Source organism: Montipora foliosa, chromosome 13, assembly GCF_036669935.1.
Source record: "Montipora foliosa isolate CH-2021 chromosome 13, ASM3666993v2, whole genome shotgun sequence".
Classification (NCBI taxonomy): domain Eukaryota; kingdom Metazoa; phylum Cnidaria; class Anthozoa; order Scleractinia; family Acroporidae; genus Montipora; species Montipora foliosa.
The window spans coordinates 26,288,885-26,306,384 of NC_090881.1; the positions used below are offsets into that span (position 1 = coordinate 26,288,885).

The 17,500-nt window shown below is 38.6% G+C and overlaps 1 protein-coding gene across 1 annotated transcript in view; it reads left to right on the forward strand.

Annotated features, from left to right (window-relative positions):
* Positions 1–17,500, forward strand: part of LOC137984082 (DNA polymerase alpha catalytic subunit-like) — a 51,872-nt gene that overhangs the window by 13,835 nt on the left and 20,537 nt on the right. The window contains exons 11-40 of the mRNA XM_068831286.1: positions 1,514–1,730; positions 2,673–2,812; positions 3,743–3,792; positions 4,523–4,592; positions 4,703–4,757; positions 5,465–5,524; positions 6,092–6,146; positions 6,229–6,286; positions 6,400–6,459; positions 6,688–6,741; positions 6,846–6,920; positions 7,042–7,115; positions 7,966–8,030; positions 8,149–8,186; positions 9,078–9,140; positions 10,180–10,236; positions 10,817–10,901; positions 11,052–11,113; positions 11,855–11,944; positions 12,633–12,692; positions 12,796–12,852; positions 13,598–13,718; positions 13,910–13,979; positions 14,399–14,438; positions 14,975–15,016; positions 15,179–15,226; positions 15,459–15,526; positions 16,038–16,080; positions 16,794–16,893; positions 17,478–17,500. The exon at positions 17,478–17,500 is cut by the window's right edge and continues 93 nt beyond it. Of these exons, the coding sequence (XP_068687387.1) occupies positions 1,514–1,730; positions 2,673–2,812; positions 3,743–3,792; positions 4,523–4,592; positions 4,703–4,757; positions 5,465–5,524; positions 6,092–6,146; positions 6,229–6,286; positions 6,400–6,459; positions 6,688–6,741; positions 6,846–6,920; positions 7,042–7,115; positions 7,966–8,030; positions 8,149–8,186; positions 9,078–9,140; positions 10,180–10,236; positions 10,817–10,901; positions 11,052–11,113; positions 11,855–11,944; positions 12,633–12,692; positions 12,796–12,852; positions 13,598–13,718; positions 13,910–13,979; positions 14,399–14,438; positions 14,975–15,016; positions 15,179–15,226; positions 15,459–15,526; positions 16,038–16,080; positions 16,794–16,893; positions 17,478–17,500 (2,100 nt within the window). The remainder of the gene's footprint in view (positions 1–1,513; positions 1,731–2,672; positions 2,813–3,742; positions 3,793–4,522; positions 4,593–4,702; positions 4,758–5,464; positions 5,525–6,091; positions 6,147–6,228; positions 6,287–6,399; positions 6,460–6,687; positions 6,742–6,845; positions 6,921–7,041; positions 7,116–7,965; positions 8,031–8,148; positions 8,187–9,077; positions 9,141–10,179; positions 10,237–10,816; positions 10,902–11,051; positions 11,114–11,854; positions 11,945–12,632; positions 12,693–12,795; positions 12,853–13,597; positions 13,719–13,909; positions 13,980–14,398; positions 14,439–14,974; positions 15,017–15,178; positions 15,227–15,458; positions 15,527–16,037; positions 16,081–16,793; positions 16,894–17,477) is intronic.

The following is a 17,500-nucleotide window of genomic DNA, read 5'->3' on the forward strand; positions in this document are numbered from 1 at the left end:
TGTGAGAGAAGTAGCGAACGATTTAACGAAAGCAAGAGCCGTTTTTCGCTATCTTTATGACCGGTACCTTCCGGTGTGATTAATGGCTCGAAGTTGAAGGTTTGGCCGAAGACGCGGAATATATCTGCTCTCGTTCGCTCATGAAATAGGTTTCCTCTGCCAAATGCAAATTACCCGCGAATGTTTCGGGAAGGTTGGATGGGTTCAGAGAAGTATGATCCATTTCTTTCAGAGCTTTGCTTTTTTTGTTATTTCAGAGGTTTAATTGAAAGCGCTATCATATTGTTGCAAGTTATCGTGCTTGTGTCTTGGCGCTTCACTATCTGCCTATTCAACCCCTTTTCATTATCGCAAATCATAAACAAACAGGAAATTAAACAAACTGATGTCTCCTTTTGACAAGTACTAAATGACCAAAAAGTCTAAAATTTCGGAAGGTTGCGTGACTGATCGCGACAAATATGTGGATCAGTTTATTTCTTTTGAGCGGTAAACAGCGAGTCGTCGATTAATTTCTTTTCTAATGGCTTGAACGTAACTCTTAAATGCAGCTTTAGTTGAGCCCTGTCATGATGGTACGAGTTGTTTTATCTTCGTTCGGTTACTTGGGCCTTGGTCGTCGCCGGGGTCGTCGCTCAGAGTCGGAAGACAGCCGCTATGTCAACTGCCTTGATCAAACATGAATAAAGGAAAAATGGTAGTAAGTTTTGCATGTGAAGAATGCCTCAGCTGGTAACCCCAATGCAGAATTTTATTTGATTGATTTATAAGTGTTTGCGACTCTACTAAGACCAACATGAACAGCATTCAACAATCAACGTTCTGTTGTACATTTCTAAAACAGGATCGCACATGACAAGAGAAACCTACTGACGACCCTCGCTAATCACAGGGTACACATCAAAGCAAACTTGTGCTTAACACCATCTTGAAAATTCATTTGTACATTCCTCACTTCATTTGAAACAAATTTCTATTGTTTATGCTCATGATTTACCGTTAGAGTCGCTAAGTGAGTGTTTTGTTTTTTCCTCAGAGAACGCCGCCAATTTAGGCATGTTTAGGTTGGACTAATTCGCATTTCTTCTCTTTTCCGAGTACTTGCAGCGACTAAAACAATCAAGATTTCGATGGTTTGTCGAGCTGCACTGTTTAAATAAATCACAGTTAACCCCAGATGACACCCAATAATAATATTATAGCAAGCAGCCATTTAATTATGCGCTCACTTGAGGTAAATTAACAGCGTTTAAACGCGTCGTTTGTGTAAAGCTTTTCCGACATGAAATCTTACGCACGCGTTTTTTTCGCGTTTAAACGTTGTTTAAATGCGTTTAAACGGTGTTTTAACGCGTTTGCGTTTAAAACGATAGAAAACGCGTTTTTTTGTTATTCACCTTAATCCCCCTTGTCCTAAATAAGGTCACAAATAATAAGACTGCCGTTACAGCTGTGAAACAAAATTAATATTATTTTTGCACATTATAAAAATGTATTCAATTTCAATTAAAAGGAAATATCTGATCTGAGACAACCCATTATCAAAGAGGAACCAAGTTCCCCAACTACTCCTACCCGCTATGCAAAAGCAGGTCTGGCGGCAAAAAGAAAGGTAGCTGTCAAAACTGAGCCATGTGATAGATTGGTGGGTTGTTACGGCGGTATGATCGGAGAAAAGATAAAAAATGAGGACATTTACGGCACTGAGAATATGGATACAGGAATTAATGGTAAGAAAGTCAGAATAAGTACAATAATTTATAATAATTATTGTAAATTAATTTGTTTAACCCTTTGACGTCCAAACCGGCCTAAATCGGCCAGACTTGTTATTTTGCTCTGTCTAACGCCAGATTATTTTGCTCTGTCTAACGCCAGACGATTTTACTCGTCAATGGGGAACCCCTGGGATTCAAGGGTTAATCACTCATTGAAAAACTATGTCCCCATTAAAAACAGCTTTAAAAAAAATAATCCGAGAGAGTTTCTTCGCTACTGCTCAACTGAAGTGAACATTAGAGGACTTGCATGCGCTGGGGTTCAAATGTCAGACGTGGCATTTTTTCATTGGCCTCATTAATACAATGTATTATTTTGTTTATTTACTTATCAAATACATGTAGGTTTTCACCAAGGTGGAAATGTCCCCACAATAGCATAATGTGCCTCAGTCGCTAAGTGGGGGCCACAACTCTGGGCACTTTAGAATTTTTGTGGATGTAATGTCTGGCTTTTTATGGTGACATCACTCTGGTAAAGACCTTTGCGTGCATGCAAACAAACAGGAATGTTTTATTTTATAGTGGCAATATTGTGAGTATCACTGAAAGATGAGTGACAAAAAATAAAATGTCAAGTTTCATAGACCCTTTAAAATAATTATTAAATTTTGTGAAATAATTTTGTCTGCTAATTAAGTCAAACTCGGGTACATTGTAGCTTAGAAATGCTATTGAAAAGGTAAATGTCATCTCTGAGATCTAATGAAACTATTACTGACTTTATCAAGTAATGAGCTCCAATGATTATAGCAAAGCATGAAGTTATGGGTGTGCGTTTAAGATGATTCATGCTCCCAGAAAGTGCTGGCATTGCAGACTAAGGTTGTGGAAATTTTAACAGGTTGATCTGACCATTACTATTTGGGTGTTATTTTATAAAATGTTTCCCAGATACTCCTGATGACATTCCAGAATATAATGCAGTATGTGATGACTTTGATGGTGAAGGTGATGATGATCTTGATGATACAGAAGCTCTCCAAGCATTATCAAATGCTGAGAAGGCTCTTGATGAAAAATGTAAAATAAAGGCATGTAGAATATAATTTTATCAAAGGGATATCCCATATTTAGAGTGTGCATTTAAGGTCCTTCCTCTGAGAGGGAACAAGACAGTATTAACAAAACTTTAGGTTAATGTCCAGATAAGATCGTTTACAACAAATGGACATTTTACTTGTAGATAGAGTTGGAGCACTGTTACATCTGCTAATTAACCCTGCAAGAAATGATATGGTCCTCATCAAAATTAATAATAATTGTACAAGTCATACTTTAGTTCCTTTAGTTTCTCGGTCAGTATGCCTTATTCTGTCTGTCGCTGAAACCAATCCACTGGCCTGGATACTGGATCTTTGTCTATTGCCCAGTTTGAAGTCTTTGATATTGTAATCTGGATAGTCTCAACTCGATCCTTGTGAGAATTGAGGATCGAGAATCGAGACTCGAAAGACACTTTCAACTTTTGCGTGGTACTGTAGTGGCGTGGCCTTGTCAGGTGACCAGGTGTAGAGAAAGCAGTGATGTAGTACGATTCTTTGGTCAATGTACAATGTAGGTTACAAATAGCCTTTCGAGAGATCTACTTTGGAAAAGATTGTTACCCCTGCCATCTTTTGACTGGTCTCGTTTACTGTGGGGGTCTGTACCCTGGGCTGTGCAAGGGCAGTGTTTGGCATCCGCGTATCTGAAACCAAACGGCTTCTTCTTGAAAATGGCTACAAGGGGTGATAACCAGGGAGTGGCTTCTTTATGACATAAATATGCATTTCATAAAGCTGTAAAGTTTTTAACTAGACTATTCTGACGTTGTTTTAATAATAATATCATTCTGCTACAATGCTGATTTCATGAATCTTTATGCAACAGGTTCTTTAAAAACATTTGGTTTATCAAAACTCAAATTAGCAACAATAAAAAACAAATTCAAAACACAATATTATTGTTCGTTTTTCTCACAGGTTGAGGTCGACAGGAAGCCAATTGACAGAAAATGTGCCTTCCCACAAAAGTATGTTCTGACTTCTGGATGCAATTTACTTGATAAAGAGTGTGGAGATGTAAGGCAGTTAATGCCATCTTTATCTTGGCTTTATCTTAATATTGCTTCAACTCTATAGAGCAAATAAATTGTTAGTTCATCAATGATGGAAAGGTTTACTGGTGCCCGTGGTAAATTAATGAAATTATAGAAAGCAAGTTTCTTGGCAACAGGCAAAAGGACAATTGAAACACATTGTCCATTCAGGACCTACACTGTAGATAAACGACCTAGCTCTCCAGTGAGTTCTGGTAGCTCGATGGGTAGAATATCCAACCGGTGCTACGGAGGTCGTAGGTTCGATTCCTGCCCAGGACTCTGATTTTCAGTTACCGTAAAATTCCGAAAATAAGCCCCTCCATGTATAAGCCCCCCAAAGGGGTAATGCAAAAAAACCCTCCGTTAAATCACCCCTCCAAATAAAAGCCCCCCGGGATCTTGTACTTGGAAAATTGCTCTCAAATACAAAGTAAAACAAAGCGACAACGGTAAATTTACTTCCAACTATAAGGCTAGCCCAATCGATTTGGAAACGCAAATTTCCCTCCGTAGATAAGCCCCTTGAAAAGGGCCTTTGAAAAATACAAGCTCCGGGGCTTATCTTCAGAATTTTACAGTATCTTTTCACCCGTTTCCAAGCAGCTTGTTTTCTATAATTTCTATTAATTATTAGTACATGTGATTATTTTTTATTTCTTAGGACAACTGAACTACCAGATAACTCAGGTTGGGAAACTATACTAGGAAATGAAGAATTACAACAACAAGAGGTACAACATGGATGTACACTTTTATTGCAAGTCAATATTTTTTAAGTTTCTCACTGTTTCTTTAGTAATTTTTATTCATATATTTTTGTGGTATGCAATTGGCTTGTTAGGTTTTAGCTGATGTGAATGTGGATTCATCTTCTCTACCACTTCAAGATATCAATGGTTTGTATGTTTTATCGCTGGAACTACAGTACGGCTCAAAAGTAAGTTACCAGTCTCGTCTTGGTTCTCTCGATGGATTCACAGTTGAAACTGCAGCACAAGTTTATCAAAAAATTTCGCCGTGACATTAATTTTGAACCAAAGTATGTAAATTTCACAGGCAGAGTCGTGGTTTGAATGTCAACATGCATTTGGAATGTAAGAGTTTCAAAATAATACACCGCCGCCAACTGCATTTTCCATGCTCCATTTTGGAGCGTAAGCTTTTTCCTGAACATGTTAATCTTTAGAAAAGTTTACATTTGTGCAACCACATACAGTTTTGAACCGTCTCTAGAGACGAGAAAGACGAGACACTTGACTCATGAGACGAAAGTCTCGCCTTTTGAGAGGGTAGTGACTTACTTTTGAGTGGTACTGTAACACTCTGTAAATTAAAATTGTTTGCAGTGTTGATAGTGGCTGCTCGCAGGGTTGCCATGGATGCCTCCTTTCTCCTCGACAGATTCCTTTCCAGCTCCAGCAACCTGCACCAGCTCCCAAGCTCATCTGTTGTTGATAAATTTTATTGGCATAAAAGTAAAATTTTTCATGAAAGCTAGGGAATAAGGATGAAAATTATACATCTTCTTGATATTGTTGTATACAACCTCCAGTGGCCGGAGAATTTAGCAAATATTGTTTGTTTCTTTTTTTAATCCATCCAGGCGAGAAAGTCCTCAAATTTTACTGGTTCGATGTCTATGAAGACAGACTTAAACAGCCAGGTATTGTGCAATTTATTGTTGAGCATTGTAGTTAATTAAAATAAGTTATTATTCTTATCAAGACTTAGTTTTGGTTGATCCTTTCACTCCCAGTCAGGGTTCCAGATAAGTTTTTAAGGCAGGGTGTCAACAAGGAATTCCAGTACGGTGGGGCAAATTTCCACTGCTCCCACCAAACCCAGCAGTGTTTTGTCGGGGTTTAAAAACACAAGGCATAGCCGAGTGTTTTTAGACCCGATAAAACATGTGCTGCTCATTTTTTCCACAAAAAGCGTGTCTCTGGACTCAAAGCAATGGTTCAAATTGTGAGAGGAGAATATTAGCATACCAGAAAAACATGCTATGTCTTATTAGTATCTTCTTTATATAAAGAATGCTAACGAGGAGTGTTTTATCAGGATATAAGGCTCATGCATGTTATGTTTTATCTGTGTTTTGATAGGCTGTTAAGCTCATGAATTATGAATGAGTTTTTTATTGTCCTTTCAAACACCTGTTTGCCTTTCTTAAATGCTGCTGCCTTCTGCAATTCTTTACAGCCTACATCTATTCATTCATTTGTTTAAGGTACTGTCTACCTGTTTGGAAAATTGTGGATTGAATCTGCCAAAGCGTTTGTCAGGTAATTAAATTTTCTTTGCCTTTCCCCTTTTTTGATAAAACAAAGTTTCTGATTTTCGCTTCTTTCTCTTTCATGTTTCAAGTTGTTCATTGGCTGTCAAGAATATTGAAAGACAAATATATATCCTTCCAAGAGAAAAGGTAGAGAGATTTGTTTCTGTCTGTTTGTCTTACATTCCTTAAAGATCCAACAAATTATGATGAAATGGTTGTAGAAAATAACTACTTTGTGTGACTTGTCTTCTTCCATACAGAAGCGCGATGTTGATGGATCAGAGACTGACCAGCCTGTCACATTTATTGATGTATATCAGGTGATTATTTCATTTTAACATTACTATGATTTTGAATGAGGATGCCAATTTTGCTGGTGCTGGCGATGATAAGGATGGTGGTGGTGACTATGATCACGATGACGTGATCGGCGGCAGTGTTCATGATTCTGGATAATTTTGATGGTGTTTTTGTTTACGATGATGATGATGATGCATGCCTTACTTTGCATCATATTCATAGAATTTGATTTTACCTTTCACTCCCAGGAATTTAATGAGAAAATAGCTACAAAACACAAGATAATGAAATTTATCTCGAGGGTAAGATTTCTTCACTGCACCTTGCAATTAAAAAAATATTCTTAACTTAAACTGCTTCTGAATATGTTTCCTTGATGTGATGTTTGTGATGTTTTCTCTTTCAGAAAGTCCAGAAAGCATATGCTTTTGAAATTCAAGATGTTCCTGTTATGTCAGATTACTTAGAAGTCAGATATTCAGTAAGCAAACTTGCTTTGGCATGCTTTCTGGACGTTTTTGTGTTTGTACTGAGTCTCTTTTACAAAGTGAACTAGTCAAAATCTGTACTTATTATAATTTTATTTGGGTATCTCTTCCTAGGCTGATCATTCGCAGTTACCCTCTGATCTCTCTGGAGAGACTTTTAGCCATATCTTTGGTACTAATACTTCAAGGTAACTATTATTGAAAATGGTCCATTATTTCCTCGCTGTGCCGTGGCTGAATTCAATTATTTAGACTCCCTTTACAAAGTATGTCTGAATACAAGATTAATCTGGTCTTTCTGAACAAACATTAAATTTAGCTAGATGTTCTTGATACTCTATGTCACTCTCAGGTCACAGGTCACTCTCAGTGGTTTCAATAAGTACAGAAAACCAATGAAAAGGATCGTCTACTTCACCCAGAAAAGTTGTCTAGTTTTTGCCTTAAGGGGGGGGGGGGTGGCACTTAACTACAGAAAGAGAGTGGTTGACATTTATCTCGCTGCTTTGCGGCTTGTTAAATATCCACCACTAACCACGTCCATGTCGGTGAATAGTTGCTAATTATTATTATTATTTCCTCATAATGAGCCTTGTCTGGATTCAGTCCTGACTCCTTTTAATGAGTCCAAGTGCAAGCTATATGTTGTGATAAGAAAGGAACTTTTGTTAAAGTGTCTAGTCGTTCTAGCGCTGGAGCACTAATTGGGGACACTGTAAAGTGAAATTAACAATTAAGGCAAATCAAGTCAAATTTTGGTTTTTGAGGAGAGGGGAAACTGGACTCTCCGTGCAGAGCAGAAAACCAACAAACTCAACCCACATGTGACGGCAAGTCTGGGAATTGAACCCGGGCCACATTGGTGGGAGGCAAGTGCTCTCACCACTGTGCCATCGCTGCACCCCTGATAGTTTTATCTCTCAGAAGAATGACTCTAAATACTTGTTTTAAATAAGCTGCCCCATTGAATTCAGCAATAGCCCATAATTGGCTTCACCAGGTTCTCTCAAGCATAATGCATTTTTTTTCCATCTTTAGTCTTGAAATTCTGCTCTTGAATCGAAAAATGAAAGGCCCTTGTTGGTTGAACATCAAGATGCCTCGTAAGTTTAATTTAATCTTTCTTTGATCTTTTTTGCCTTAAGCAATATGCTTAAATCATTAATTTTGTCCTTTTGAGGCTTTTTCTAATTTAAATTTTCTTTGTTCTTCCTTGGATAGAGCTTCCCCCGCAACCAGTCAGTTGGTGTAAAGTAGAGGTTAGTCTTGCTGAACAGAGAACTGTCTTACTTAAGTGTGCATTGAAACTCTAAACTATTAAAAGTGTTCTTTCTTTTGGGAATGGTGAAGTACCTAGGAATAACTGCAAGCAATTATTATGTTACATAATAGAGACTAATCACTTGCTGACATTTGACTAGAACACAAAGTTTTGAGAACCCTTTTTCAGCTCATTTAGACAGTGGACTAGCTGCTTCCAGAATTAGAATTGCCCAGTTTGACCTTTGTTTACGTCATTGGAGATCTCTTGAGCTCACACATACAGGGGTATTCACAGAAGATAACGGTCAAAATGGGCCAATATTACTGACTCAAATTGAAGTTAAGTACTTTGTCTGCATTTCAAATTTCAAATGCAGGTAAAGTGTTGTTTGATAAGAAAATTAATATATTCTAATCCATCACCTGTTTTTTAGCAATTAGAGTGATTAGTGATCTTTAATAGACCAAGGGATAAAAATCAATAAAGATGTGGTAATTCATAAGTGAGCCAATAATAATAATTGTCACTCCTAATCACCGTCGCAAAGTACAGCAACGACGCAGGTCAAACTGGAAGCATACAATGGTGCCTCAGGCAGCCGCTATCTATACGGTCCATGTGTAACATTGGAGTACAGCTTACAGCCAGCTGGAATCAGCTGTATTCTGGTTTTTGCTGAGGGGGGAAAACCTGAGAACCCGGAGAAAAACCCTTGAAGCAGAGAAGAGAACCAACACAAAGTCAACCCACTTATGGCGTAGGGTCCGGAAATCCAACCTGGGCCACATTGGTTGGAGGTGAGTGCTCTCACCACTGCGCCATCCCTGCTATTGAAGATCGTGATAACTAAATCCAATTTAATTTATTTCTATTTAAACTCTTAAAGGCAGTGGTCACCAAACCTGATCACCTTGAAGTTGCAAGTCAGCAAGATCCACCACCTCCCATGGTAATGGAAAATAGTGTGAAATAAGCGTAAATGCACTTGCAGAAAAAATTATTTCAGTGTTTACTTTTAGTCAGCTGTTAGTCTGCTGAGCTGAGGAGCAGTAAATTATAAGGACTTTTATTGGGCAAAATAATCAACTGCACACTTTATTTAAAAGCAAAATGTGTGTGCACGAAACTGCTTACTTTGCTGATTTTCTGAGGTTTCTAGTCTCCTATGTGCTTTCCCCTGTTCTATATGATTTTCAGGGTTTTTTTGTGTCTTTGCTGTCCTTGATTGCATAATTTATTTTCTTAAGGTTGGAAAAATGGAGGGGAGCCTTCATCAGGGGTTATCTAAGGCTCAAATAATTGCCCTTTTTAACTTGCTGATTATCATCCTTTCCTTTTAATGTGATATAAATATGCTACTGGTAAAAGGCTGCCGTTGCCTCAGTTTGAAGGAGTGGGTGTAATTAGGATGCCAAACTTCCAAACAAAAACATTTATGGTGAAGATAAGTCTGAATAATTATTATCCTATGCAACTTTATGGCTGGTTTTTGGCAAGCAAGGTGAAGTTTTCCTTTTTGTTACTAGAATAAAATGTGTTTTGGCACTTTCTATTCTAACTGCTTTTTTCAAATCAAGCAGCTTCTTGTATACATGTAGCTTTCATTAAGTTTTTCCAGTAGGACCTGAGCTAATGATAAAAATGTTGTTGTCTTTGAGTAGAAAAAGGGGCACGTTTTGGCAACTAATTTGTAAGGTGTCCCCATTAATTTTCTCCAGCCAGTGTAACATCAAATCATGTCTGATTGCCAACCTTGTTGTGGTGTGAACCTAGATCCTGCTTGAATGTCCCATTAAGAGCCATCTGAAAAAGGGTTTGGTCATGTCCCTAAACAGGGTAGCTAATTGGCCCTAGTTCAAATTTGTTGTATGCGCAGTGGGTTGCATTGTTTTGCGTTCAGTAGCAATAAAACCTTGGGGCCAGATTCAACTTGTGATACCTGTGGTTGTGTAGGTTGGTAAGGAATCTTCTGTTGTCTGTTTTATTAGGTTGTTATGAGCCTTAGTTTTAGGACCATGTTGAACACCAAGAATCACACTCATGAGGTATGAGCTAGTCAGTATTATGGGAGAGTACTGTTTTTGTTCTAAAGCTCACCTTGACTGTTTCATGGGCCTCCCGCTGCTTGCATACTTGGACAAGCAAGATTTGGAAAAATAGTGATTCATTTTAGGTATCTTTGTTGCCCCTGTGAGGGAGGGGTGGGAAATAATATCTCCCAAGATTGGGTGAGTAATCTGACATCATCATGACATCATTCTGATGTCATTTGTTGATTGAATGACATGATTTTGGCTTGTCTGAAACTGGGATAAGTTCCAGTCATGCATGCCCTAGTGGGCCCTTGTGTGTGATTTTACCTGTTTACCCTGCCATTTCAAAGAAATATTAACTATTGCCCTCTTTTGATCTTGAAGAAATGAAACCACTACTTTTCCAGGGAGCCCTTATGACAAATTTAAATTTGTGACTTTTTTTGCCATTGTGATAGCCTGTGTGGCAGGCATTTGAAGCAGAAGGGAAAGGGAGAACTGGTGTAAGAACGAGGAGGGTGTCCTCCTCATTCCCCCACCAGTTCTCCCTTCCCCTTCGAGCTACTATTGTGTTTGTTTCGTTTCCTTTCAGATCATTGCTATCTCAGCTCTTGTTCACCATGAGGTGTCATTAGACAAAGCTGCACCTAAACAAATGTTTCAATATCATTTTTGTGGTAAGTTTTATGGAAGAAATTATTGTGTTGGATTCTACACTAATCGAAGTATAATGGAGTCAGCCTGTAAACTATAGCTCAATAGCTAAGTGCGCTTTCTCTACACCAAGAATTATTATTTTGTTTTGTTTTCTTTCTTCGCTTTTCCAGCTGTGAGCAAACCTAATGATCAGATGTACCCTTACGACTTCAAAGATGCTGTTCGAAAGAAGGTATCTACCATGAGTTAAAATTGTAGCATTTTTTTGGTAGTAATAAGGAACAAATCCTATGCAAGGCTTAAATCAATAATAGCGACCTTACGATTGTAGTACAAGGAGTACGACTGTGAGTACAAGTTCTCAGTTTTTAGCACACATATTTCGCAAATTTTGGTTCTTTAAACGTAATGCTAGGCCCAATACAGAAAACTTGCACTCTTAGTAGTTCTCGTTGTCTAATCTGAAAGTCACTAATATTATTTTGATACACCTTACCTGAGATTTAACTTGCTTTGTTGTCTCTGCTAGCTAGCTACTCAGCTGCTCTAGGTGTGAAATTTGAAGAACCATGTAATAGAAGAACTTTCACTTTCTTAGTTGAGCAGTCAAAAAACAACGAAGTACTTAAAAAAAAAAAAACAGTTACCATTTGGCAATCTTACATCACCACAGCTTTAGACCTGTGATCTGTGATATGAACATCAATGAGATGCTTGATGTGAAGACTGCATTTTTCACCCCCGCATTATTAAATTTTTGTGTTTAAAAAATAACTAATTTTGTTGTTACCAGTATTAACTCTGTAAGAGCCCAAATGGTTTGCATTCTGAGGGATACCCAATGTACAACCTGTTTTATGCTTAGTTTGAAGAAGATGTAGGTTGTATGTAATTTAGATTTTTCATTTTTCAAGTGTTTTGCTTATAGTTAAGAAACAGTTACAAAAAATTAATTTTAATTTTATGTCCTCAGCAAATTAAAATGGAGATCACAACATCAGAAAGAGCGCTTTTAGGGTTATTTTTGGCAAAGATACACAGAATTGATCCAGATGTGCTTGTGGTATGTTTCTATTCAAAACAGTTTTTCCCCCTCTTTTTGCTCTGTATGTACCCTTTTGCATCTGGCCAACTCTTAAGAGCATTTTGACCTGAACTCCTCAAGTGCTTCAAATTCGCTGTACATTTGGTAGGCTTTACCAGGACAAAATAACTTATTTTTACTTCAGAGGGAACCTTATTCTTTAAACATTCTGTCTGTTCTACATAAAAATACATTGGGTTCCCAAGAGGGGTGGGGTTAGCAACATGCTTGATCAAGCCCCCTGCTGAAAGGTATCTGTGACAACTTTGTCTGGAATTTCTCTGATCCCTTCCATCACACTGAGAGACTGGGGGGAATGTATCATACTCTCGTTCAAGCCATACTAACCCCAGAGGGGAAAGGGTGGCAGGGTGTGAAAGGATTGACATTGAATCCTTATCAAGGGAATTACAGGAAGGCTAGAAATGGCTGACAAAACTAGTTTCCTTTGGATTTTCAGAGGGCTTCCTTGCAGGAGGTTTTGCAAATAACCTCCTCAGATTTAATCCAGGCTAAATTCTATTTAGCTGGGAAAAAAAATGTTGTCACAGCCAACCCAACTGTTCAAAGCAGTTCCCAAGAAATCCCACGGTTACCTGTTAGACACACGTTAACCAGCTCTCAAAGTATGAATTCTTATTTCTTGTATTTGAATAAAATTTGTTAGGGTCATGACATCTATGGCTTTGATCTTGATGTTTTGTTGCACAGAATCAATACTTGCAAGGTAATGTAAACTTACTTTTTTGGAACGAAGCCTGGCATAAGTTTCATTCTTTTAGTTTCCAATCAATAACATCTTCCAATTTCACCTTTTACCTTTCTTTTAGATCCCTCACTGGTCTCGACTTGGACGACTCAAAAGAGCCATAATGCCAAAACTCTCCGTAAGCACTTCGGCTTTCTTTCTCATTTTATATTGTGTGTTTCCTGAGTCCACTTGTGAGAGGAGTATATATGAAACTCACTTTTGTGGTAGCGTTGTTCTCGTGGATGCTGTTTGTCTTAGAGAGGCTTAAAGCAGTTTAGTTCCAACACTTTCAGGAAACAATACTTTAAAAAGGATTTACTCTCATAGCATTGTATCACCAAGCAGGTTAACCATAGAAAACAGGAGTAATATTTTTGTCTTTAAAATGCGGTCAACATTGCACCCTATATTTTGGCCTTTAACGTATATGATATCTCAAAAACGAACTTGAGGATCCCATTTTTTATTGCTGGAAAGTAACTAGGGGGCTTAGAGCCACCTTCCCAATTCTCTGAATCTGGATTCTCTGCTCCAGAAATTTTTTTTAACTGTCCGAAGAGTTTCATCTGGTGATTACTTTCCAGCAATAAGAAAATGAGGTTCACCAAGTTGTTGCTTTGGGATACAAGCATTCACAGATAAATTATGGGGTGTTTTTAGATGGATTGTCTGTTGCTATGGTGACCTATTACACTATAATAATGAGTGCATCTAATTAAGCAAAAATTGGTGTTTCGTATGCTACCATAACATTGCCGGTACTTGAAAGTGTCAGAGTCAATCCTTGTAATAATCCAATCGCTTGAAATTGTTGAAACTGGTTTGAGCCACCTTAAGCTCTCTTTTAACTTTGTTAAGTTCCTGTTGTTTCTTGTATACAGAATGGTGGTCCACACAAGGGAGGCAGCCTTCTTGACCGTTCCATCACCTGTGGCCGCATGGTATGTGATGTCAAGATTTCCTCCAAGGAACTCATTAGATGCAAGAGCTATGACCTAACAGGTATGCCTTGACTTTTCCAACTTTCTTGCCTGCGAGTGAACTGCCATCTGCTTTTGAAGATGTGAACATAGTTTGTTTCGTACTCAGATGCAGCTGAGTACCATCTACTTTTTCAAATGAAGCTTTGTGGTAGAGTATTATCTCACAAGGCTGTTTTTAAGTTGTTGTCCTTGTTTGGTATCCTTTTTCAGCATTGTCTTGGGCTGTTCTCCAGTCGAGAAGGGAGGAGATTGATCAAGATGAAATTCCCAATAAGTTCAAGTAAGTTGTGAAATTAGGGATGGTACCCAGAATGTTAACTGTCGTTTGTACATAGTTTTCACTTGTTCCCACACACCGCTGGGAGCCATGCCAAGCCGAACCACACAGCCTGACCTTTATTAACAACGGAACATAATTGTCTTACAATGGCACAAAAAAGTGGCTAGAGAATAAGATCACCTCAACTGAAACATTCTACAAGTACTTCATGGGTGGGCGGGTGGGGCATGTCAGGCAATGGCGGATGGCAAAACAAAAACTGAAACTTTACACGAGCCACGTGACCTGAAAACCCCCCAGAGACCTGTACCCAGACTCCCAGCCATGTGTGAGAAAAACGTTTTCCGCTTCTTTCGTTCCTCAGCCAGCAGAAAACCACACTTTTCATTGATTCTGGTGTTTTTTCGTTCTTGTTTTAGTTCTTCTGATGAACTACTTCACATGTTTGAGCTTACTTCGGTAGGTGACATTTTTCTATGGTTGTGGTATGTTCAGTGCGCCAAAATCGAGCAAGCAAAAGAGAGTCTCTGCTGGCAGGGTGTTTGTGTCAGCCCTTCCACTACATTTATAAAGCAAATATCAAAGGCGCCTTTGCACACCAGTGATAAAAAGAAAGCTTTTGCTAGGATTGGATGCAAGCTTCAGACGCGTCTTGGACACGCTTGAATTTCTGGAGTCTGATTTGAAGCCGTCACTGAATGAAACAAATCTCAAATTCTCGCGAAATGTGTGTATAAACACGGACTTATTTTCATTCTCGCTCCAAGACATACTCATTTGTTGTTTCACCTAATGTTTTTCCCGATATAACAATACATGGAGTCAGCAACATTCGTAAGAGACTTGACAATTATTTTAGACAGTTAGGAATTTGACATGCATTTTAGCTCGAATTTTCTGTTTTAAAACATCTGGCTTGTGTTGGAAGTGCCCAAAACGAAAACAAAAATGACCTGTTTCTCATGATAAAAACGGTGTTCTTTCTCCTTTTACAGATGGACGCTTTACTATCATTAAGGATCATGTATGATCTCAATGTACGTATCTATGCATGCAACGATTTTTGTTGCGTTAACGGTCTGTCTTTGTTCACATTTTATAGGAAATTTGAAACACTGTTGTTGTTGCTGTAAGCTCTTGTGTTTTCTCAGTCTCTTCCTGCTGTTGTAACTTTTCGATTTGCTCGCAATTCCGTTTAGGTTTTGCCCCTGGCATTACAGATCACTACCATTGCTGGAAACGTCATGGTGAGTGTGGTGACGTACAGTTTCCATGGTTTCGCTGTCAGTGTTCAAGCGCGCGTTTGTTTACTCACGTAAAATGGTTTCCATAGAAATTCATTTATGACATCACTGAACTTAATGCTACGTTTCTCGCGGCAGTTTTCAATGGCCTCTACAAAACCCGTCACCCTGATCCCTTATATGTAATAACGTATGGTACGACTGAACTTTTTCTTTTGGATTTTCTTTTGTTTAGGCTAGAACTCTTCTCGGCGGCCGCTCAGAACGGAATGAATTTTTGTTGCTTCACGCCTTTCATGAAAAGTAAGTTATTTTGCAGTCTCAAAATTGGCTGGTTCCTGATACTGGGGAGCGGCGAAAATGGGTTTTTGAAGCAAGCGGGAGAAACGAAACAAGCTAGCTAATCTATCCACTATGTGATCAAAAACAGGGTGGCATATTTTTCGTAGTAAAAATGTGTAGTGACCACCTTTGAACAGTACCAAAATCGTAGTTTAACAGAACTGAAGATATCGATAGTTTGAACTTTTAAAAGTGCTTTGCACAAAGAAACCCGACAAATTATAGAAAAAGCTTGACTTTGATGTGTGTTATTCATTTACCCCTAAGATCTTCATTTCTCGCTTTGTAAAGCAATGACCTTAGGAAGTTGCTCTTTTTTGGAGAACAGTTTTCCAGTTTTCTTAGATCCTTCACGGCAGCACGTTCGCTTACCTCTGACAATATAGAGGATTTTTTCTTAAAGTCACCCTTTCTCGAAAGAGCGAAGAACGCGTATTCTTAAGGTAGCTTTTATGTTTTGTTTTTATCACAGGAACTTCATTTGTCCTGACAAGAGTTACGGCAAGAAACATGTGGTAAGAACTGGACCTGCTTTTACAGCAAGAAGTGTCATGTTATAATTATTTCTACATGGTCATTCCCATACTTGATATCAGCAGGGTTAGAGATGGTGACAATTCGGCTAGTAGCCATCGATTGCAGCCTCCAACTTGAAGACCTGGCCACGGTTGTCCGAAAGCCGATTAACTTAATCCAGGATTAGCGTAAACTTTTGTTTGATGTTTTCAACTTTTTGGTGAAAGTTTTTTCCTTATTTCTGTTTTTCAAGATTAACTTATTCTAATGTAAAGTTGTGCCGAATATCAGCGTTGAAGAGCATTTGGGAGTAGAGAAATAAACTCCTTGGTTAATTTTTAACCTGGGATTAGCGTTAATCGGCTTTTGAACAACCGGGCCCATTTGTTTAAAAGTGCCGAATGGTTATTTGCCTGACAAGATGTTAGTGGAATGGCGGTATAATTGTTCGGAAGTCTGGTAGATGTCTTTTAACTTATAATTGATGGAAAATGTATGACGTATGACATACTTCTAATATTTTAAATAGAGATCAGTCGTAGCTGTTATCAAAGCGGGCTTCCTTGCTTTTGGCAAGCACTTGCTTCCCACCAATGTGGCCCGGGTTCGATTCCCAGACTCGGGTTTCTGATTGAATAAACTTTGTTCATTCTCGTTTACAGTGCCCCCAATTTGAGCTCCAGTGCTAGAGTTTCTTTTCTTTCCTTTTCAGGCTGAGCCAGTCGAGAATGATGATGACCAACCTAGGAATTCCAAGAAAGGAAGAAGAAAGCCGGCTTATGCAGGAGGACTTGTGTTGGATCCCAAAAAAGGTATTTCACTGAAACTTATTGAAATGCTCGATAGCCTATTACACATTTATCGGACAAATTCACCGCCGTAAATCGTTCATACGATTCACTGACAAGACACAGGTCACATGACGTTAAAATGTTGGTCAGTGCCTTGAATAGTGAACAGTCCCTCTTAAGACTAAACTCAATCCGACGATCTTACTGGTCCACAGTGATCGGTTACGTCATATCGGTCAAAAATGGCGTGAAGCGTAGGCCGACCGTTCTCCCCTCCTCTCCCCAAGCAGGGAATGCGTTTAGAGTAGGCAGTGAAATTCCTTCTTCCCCTCCACTAAGGGCAATTTCTTTTGAGAATAGTCGGCCACAAAACATGGAGCTCGTTGTGTTCGGGATTTATGGCCATGCCGGACGAATAAGCGCCATTCTAAGAATGTGTTTTCCTGCACTTTGTTATGAAGTCTCGCTTTTTTGTTGTGAACTTGATTTTGCATTAAGTGTTTTCAACCTCCCATTTCTTTTTTTTCTCAGAGAGTAGCGTGGTTAAGCTGTAAGGGAATGATGTTGGTTTTTAATGGAAGGTATTTCTTTTTTTCTTCTTTAAGGTTTCTATGATAAGCACATTCTC